The 7109-nt window shown below is 42.3% G+C and overlaps 2 protein-coding genes across 2 annotated transcripts in view; both read right to left on the bottom strand.

The window, feature by feature from the left end:
• Positions 1-2235: 2235 nt before the first annotated feature.
• On the bottom strand, positions 2236-6431 carry LOC145405520 (nose resistant to fluoxetine protein 6-like). The gene is made up of 7 exons (XM_080276864.1): positions 6343-6431; positions 5825-5924; positions 5502-5640; positions 4547-4751; positions 4148-4290; positions 3058-3169; positions 2236-2807 (listed from the first exon to the last, which is right to left on the bottom strand). Exons 1-7 carry the CDS (start codon positions 6401-6403, stop codon positions 2620-2622), a joined length of 948 nt encoding a protein of 315 aa, XP_080132990.1. The 5' UTR covers positions 6404-6431; the 3' UTR covers positions 2236-2619.
• A 409-nt stretch (positions 6432-6840) lies between these two features.
• Positions 6841-7109, bottom strand: part of LOC145405612 (uncharacterized) — a 6058-nt gene continuing 5789 nt past the window's right edge. The window contains exon 10 of the mRNA XM_080276938.1: positions 6841-7066. Within this exon, the coding sequence (XP_080133064.1) occupies positions 6841-7066 (226 nt within the window). The remainder of the gene's footprint in view (positions 7067-7109) is intronic.

Raw genomic sequence — 7109 nt, 5'->3', positions numbered from 1 at the left:
AGATAGTCGTCAACATAGGGAGAGATGGGTAAGTAGATAAATGGATAGATACAAATATGCGGATATGGATAGGTAAGTAGGCAGATAGATATACAGACAGGTAGGTAGGCAGATAGGTAGGTATATATAGATAGATTTAGATATAGGTGGGTAGATAGATTGATACATAGATGAATAGGCGGATATGAGTCGATAAATGGATAAAGTATACGGATAGATAGATAAGTTGGTACATATATACGTTCATGAGTGCTTATACACTAGATATAAAGCTAAAAGGAGATACATAAAGGAACGAGTAAACGTAGAGATAAATATATAGCCTACATGCAGATAAAGAGGGGGAAAGAAAGACAAGAAAGAGAAATCAAAAGATGAAGATAAAGAACGGGAAGGATGAAAAAGATTAATGAAAAGGAGGAGGAGGAGGAAAAATGAAGAATGTGGAGGGTTTTGCAATGAAGGCAGCAGATGCAGTGTTTAAAATATTATGTTAATGGCATAACTTTGGCTAGTTGCAAGAGTACCATAACCTCAAAGGAAATTAACCTAACCACACCCAACTAAACCTAACCAAACCTATTCCAGCCTAACATAACCTAACGTAACCAAACCAAATCTAACCACACCTGACCTAATCTAACCTAACCAAACCACACCTGATCTAACCAAACCAAACCAAACTAACTTTACCACACCAACCCTATTAACCAAACACAGTAACGGCTTTAACGGGAAAAAAATTAAACAGCTTACTGCCAACTCTTTCATATATATATATAATCCGTTACTACTGCAATTTTAAGTGGAATACTGTTTTAACTTTCGTCCCAGTTTACTGCAATTTAAATTTTAAATGGTGGGCCGAAATGATAAATGTCGCGAAATTAGATTATTATTGCACAGAGGGTTGTTTTGCATGAGAGAGAGAGAGAGAGAGAGAGAGAGAGAGAGAGAGAGAGAGAGAATTACTTACATTATCTTAAACCAAACACTTACCCATGAGGAACATCGAAGACACTGCAACCTCCAAAAATTTCACACTATTTCAGTTACTCAAAAAAATATCTGAACTGCGAGCAACTGTTTCCAAAATTTCCATTTCACTGTCACTCTCCAAAAATTCAAGTCTGCACAAGCTTCAAATCTCCCATACACTCACCAATGGATTTATGACGTACGCACACGATTAATACGTTCACATGTACGCATATATCCTCAAAAAAACGACAGGAAATAAGGGAATATGTGAGTGTTAGGAAGGAGTGGGGGGCGGGGAGCGGCGACCTCCTCCTTCGACGGTCAAGTGGGAACTGAGGTTTTGGCGGGCACGGACTAGTCTAGGAAAGGGTTTTACTGTATATTCGCCTCGGAAGGAAAATATTTGAATGAAAAACGGAGGAAAGGTAAATATTTTGAGAGAGAGAGAGAGAGAGAGAGAGGGAGGAAGTGATGACAAGGAAGACACCAGTAAAAACTGAGAAAGTTACGCAATAAAAGATACGTAAAGAGAAGACAGCAGTTAGAGAAAGAAAATGCCATAATGAACTGAAGGAAGTTAGAGAGAGAGAGAGAGAGTAATTAAGGCCTATTATCGAGGGCGTGGGAGTTAGTAATTACTAGTTCATAACGGTTTTTCTATTAGCGGGGAGAGGCAAGTAAAAAAAAGCGTAGATTTAATATTATTGTAAACCGATTATTTTTTCTACTTTACTACCACTACTACTACTACAAATACACACGGTAGACACGTAAATGTAGATAGATAGACAGGTGGTAAATAGATAGACACCTAAACAACGATTCCTCCACTCACAATTAAGCATTTTCGTTGCGGGAGTGGACCAGTTTTATCAGGGGAAAAAAAAAACTCGAAAAAACACCCATAGGAATAAAAACCAAAATCAAAACACAAGTAACTCATTTATATCTCTTTGAAAAATTATTCAAATGCGAAAATCAGCGTACCATCTAATATCACATGCATAATCAAGAGTTAATTACAAACATACTTAAATATACACTAATTATACGTGATTACATTGTCTACAGCTCGTATTCTTGCTGGGTATGGAAGCTCCCGAACACCTCTTCCTTAGCGATTTATTTTTAGATACGGCCACTTAATACCCTTTTGTAAGTTATTCATGCAGGCTTTACGGGAAGGATTTATGTAACGCAAGAGGGACAGTAAGGTACAATAAACCAAATAAATCGCTTAAGAAAAGAAGTTAGGGAGCTTCTTCCCTTGTACATGTAGCACCTTTGTGACGTCATATGTAAACAGACGATCGTGTTGATGACGTGGGAGGCTTCGTAACACTTCTCCCTTGGCGATTTATTGCGCATATTACTTGTTTTTTCTTTTTCACTTTGTTTATATTAATACCAAGTTATTGTTGTTGCCCGTTCTGTCTGGATAAGCTGACCCGTCGACCACAGGTAAGCACTTGGTTCTGTGGGGTAATCCTACGGCTACAGTATAGTAGAGAGAGAGAGAGAGAGAGAGAGAGAGAGAGCATCATTAGCAACCTCATCATCATCATCTTCATCCCATCATCAATCGCCCCGGAGCTATCCTATAATAATAATAATAATAATAATAATAACCACACACCATTACAATCTCTTATATCCCCCATACAATTCCTTTGAACCACTGCTTGCTACGCTGGCTTCAATCTCATCCTCGGGCTGCTCCTCCTCTTCCTCCTCGTCCGAACTCTCTCCTTTGCCTATCCTGACCTCGCTCTGACCTGCTGTTCCCGTGGCCTGGTCTGGGTTGGTCTCAGAAGGGCTGGGTTGGTCTGAGGGTGAGGATGGGTTAGTGGGTAGTTTGTGTGTGTGTGTGTGTGTGTGTGTGTGTGTGTGTGTGTGTGTGTAATAGGTTGACAATTATTACATACAGCACATTATTTAGTTCAGGGAAGTATCACACACACACACACACACACACACACACACACACACACACACACACACACACACACACACACACATTTTCCCCTCCGCCTTCCTCTCTCTCTCTCTCTCTCTCTCTCTCTCTCTCTCCCTCACCTTTGGGCGTCAATAACAGCTTTTCAATCCTAAGTATGGGCGACTCAGAGACCAGAGTTACCCATAAAGACACGCCAAGCACGACCAGCATGACACCACACGTCTCCTGGATCTGTAAAAATAATAATAATAATAATAATAATAATAATAATAATAATAGTAGTAGCAGTAGTAGTAGTAGTAGCAGCAGCAGCAGCAGTAGTGGGAGTAATAAAATAATAATAATAATAATAATAATAATAATAGTAGCAGTAGTAGAAGTAGTAGTAGTAGTAGTAGCAGTAGCAGTAGTAGTAGTAATAGTAGTAGTAGCAGTAATAATAATAATAATAATTAATAATAATAATAATAAACTCTTCAGTAACCTTAAATAACAGACATAAAAGCATCATGGAAAGAAATAAAATCAATATTGTTTTAAACTGAAGGTGGGATTCGTTTTGGCAAAGATTAAGAATATTTCACAATCTCTAATGAATGAATGAAATGGCGGGGGACAGGGCGACATGGAGGCGATTTGTTTGTGGCCACCCCTTACAGAATTAAGGCGTCTGGCAATAGATAGATTGATAGGTGGATAGATTATAAAAAAAAAACAGACGCTTGCTAACATTAACTCAAAGAAATAAACACATAAAGCACAAATGAGCTAAGATTAAGAATATTTAGCGAGATTTTGGACACCGTAAAAGAGACAGGAGAGTGTGTGTTTGAATACGTGGCTCAGTTTTGCCAAGATGAAACAAACAGGCTATACTTTTGAATACAAGAAAAACACCGTATAGTTTGTAGTTATGGGGAGACGCATTTTTACCAAGATCAACAGACTGTAACTTGTAAATATTATAAGAGAAATACCCCAGAGTTTGTCATTATGGAGACTCAATTTCGCCATGATAAAATAAAAATACTACAGGTGATAAACAATGGCAGAACACACTCTACCTATGGATAATTAACGTAAAAGATAAAGGAGTACCTGTTTTGAGAAGCTAATCAGAATATTGCTCGTAAATGCCGTCTACACACCTACATACTACAACAGATGGTGCCCGCTAAACAACAGCTGGTTAACACTGCCTATACACACCTTCAGGTAGATGGTGAAGTAGGTGGTGCGCTGTGTGGAGTAAAATATTGCTGTTTGTACGGGAATGGAAGTCAGGTATATGGTGTAAGTCAGTCTGCTCAGGGGCTGCCATAGTGGGTGAGAGAGAATCCAGTTGACGGGACCTGGACGGATAAAAATAGATAGATAGATGGGTAGATAGATAGACAGACTGACAGATAGATGGATGGATGGATGGATGGATAGATAGATAGATAGATAGAAGTGAATGGAATGACACACAGAGCCTAACCTTCATCCCTCATTCACCATCAATCACTCTCTCCCACATCCCCCCCCCACACACACCATAGTATAAATATCTATCCATCCATCAATCTATCTATCTATCTATCTACACCCCCGATCCCTCTCTCTCACCTCCATATCCCCAGTGACACGCCAGCAGCACCCACCCCACCGCTGCCGCCCACGCCGCCCGATGCAAACCGCCGTAAATCACCGCTTCCGTTTGCGACATGATCGGTACCGTTCCCGTAAGACTGACGTGGTTGTAGCGAGCGATGCCGAACAGAACCGCTAGCGCCGTGCCCGTAGAGATGCCCCAGCCTGCCCACACCTGCCACTGAAAAGGAAAATGAAGGGGAAATAAAGGAATGTGCAAATATCATCTTCATAATCCTTTTCATTATTATTATTATCATCGTCAACATCATCACTAGTAACTCCACTATAACCGCCATGGTCGTTGTCGCTACCACCACTACCACAAACCCCTCCAACACCACCACCACCTTTAACCCTTCCAACACCACCACCACCACCCCTTCCAATACCCCTTACCCCTGTGCCACCATTCACCTGCCATCACATCAACCTCAATGTCACGCCTGGGTCATTAGGCAGCAGTGATGGTCGGGGAGAGATTCCACTGACACCGTTCTGAATACCAATTGATCTCTCACCTGGAACTATGCACTCACCCTTCCTAGTACTCTTTATATTACACCCTTCCTTCTCCCTTCCTAGTACTCTTTATGTTACACCCTTCCTTCTCCCTTCCTAGTACTCTTTATATTACACCCTTCCTTCTCCCTTCCTAGTACTCTTTATGTCATACCCTTCCTTCTCCCCCACCCCCATATCCCAGTGAACAATATGAATAAACACAGACCAACTCTATCCTACCCTCCATATCCAAACCCTGCTCCTAAACCCAATCTTACCCTACCCTACCTTGCCCTACGCTACCCTACCTTACCCTACCTTACCCCAAAGTCTCCTCCTAACCTACCCTATTGCCTAACCTAATCTAACCTTGTCTAACCCTGCCCTAACCTAATCCAACCTTACCTAACCCTCCCTCTCTCCTTACCCGTCTCAGCCTGGCGATGGAGGGGTCACACCTGGCCAGGTAAATGAGGTAGCCGACCCACGCCCCCACCAGGTACGAACTTGCACGTGTCCACGGCATCACGTACACCTTCTGGTTGTACTCCACACTTTTGGACTGACTGTAGAAGGAAATAATGGAGGACTTTGTTATTTTTGGACTGACTGTAGAGAGAAATATGTTTTTTTTTTTTTTTGTTATTTATTTGTTAGTTTGATGGACTTAGAGAGAGAGAGAGAGAGAGAGAGAGAGAGAGTGTGTGTGTGTGTGTGTGTGTGTGTGTGTGTGTAATGCAGCCTACTCACTCTGCAATGATCATGTTGGTGGGCCACAGATCGTCCACTCCTATGATGATGGCAGGGATGGCCAGGGAGACCAAGGTTACCACGACCAGCCACACACGACCTGTTGGGGGGGTCGTGGTGGTTAAAAAGTAGTAGTAGTAGTAGTAGTAGTTGTTGTTGTTGTTGTTGTGGTAGTAGTAGTAGTAGTGGTAGTAGTAGTAGTAGGAGTAGTAGTAGTAGTAGTTGTAGTGGTGGTGGTGGTGGTATCTGCTGTTGTTGCATTACTACTACATTACTTACTACTACTACTACTACTACTACTATCACTACTAATACTACTACTAGTTATCACTACTACTACTACTACTACTACCATCAGTATGACCACTTCAGTTACTATTTTACTATCTTAGCACTATTCCTTCTACAATTCCAATGCATTACTATTGCTATTATTATCAACCATACTACTATTTATCACTATCACTTCCACTATCATCTTATCTTCACTACCCTCTCTCTCTCTCTCTCTCTCTTACCCATCTTCGGCTTGTAGTATAGAGGCAGGAGAAAGAGAGGCATGAAGATGAAGAGCTGCATATCCACGTCCACGTACCAGGCGTGGGGCAGGCACTGTGGGTAGGCAAGGGATAGGCAGAAGTTAGGCAGGTGAGGGGGTAGGCAGATGAGATGGATAGGCAGGGGAGAGGCAGGAATGGGGGTAGGCAGTGGGTTAGATAAAGAGTGTAGTTTGAGAAGACATGAAGCAAAGTATATGGCCATTATTATGCAAGAGAAAATTACATTCCGCCATACCTCTATCTGTGTGTGTGTGTGTGTGTGTGTGTGTGTGTGTGTGTGTGTGTGTGTGTGTGTGTGTGTGTGTGTGTGTGCTATACTCCAATCAATCAAAACACTAGCTAAATCCTACCGCGGTGCCGCCATAGCTGTGTGTGTGTGTGTGTGTGTGTGTGTGTGTGTGTGTGTGTGTGTGTGTGTGTGTGTGTGTGTGTGTGTGTGTGTGTGCTATACGCCAATCAATCAAAACACACGCCAAACCCTACCGCCATGCCGCCATACTCCGGTCCTAACTTCGCCATATGCGGACTGAAGAGGTTGAAGAGCAAGGTGACGTCCATCCACCAATTATGTCGACACCAGCGAAGGAGCGAGGGTTCCAGAGACGGAGTGAGAGGACCGGAGACGACGAGGCTCAGGAGGCAGGCTACCAGGACTACCGTCAGGGCTAGAGGCGGTAGTAGTCTGGAAGAGGAGAGGGGAAAGTGGTGGGGCTGTAGAGTTTGGG

Source organism: Coenobita brevimanus, chromosome 67, assembly GCF_032717465.1.
Source record: "Coenobita brevimanus isolate Jiangsu-jjx chromosome 67, ASM3271746v2, whole genome shotgun sequence".
In the NCBI taxonomy this organism is placed as follows: domain Eukaryota; kingdom Metazoa; phylum Arthropoda; class Malacostraca; order Decapoda; family Coenobitidae; genus Coenobita; species Coenobita brevimanus.
This window is presented reverse-complemented; position numbering and strand designations above follow the sequence as displayed.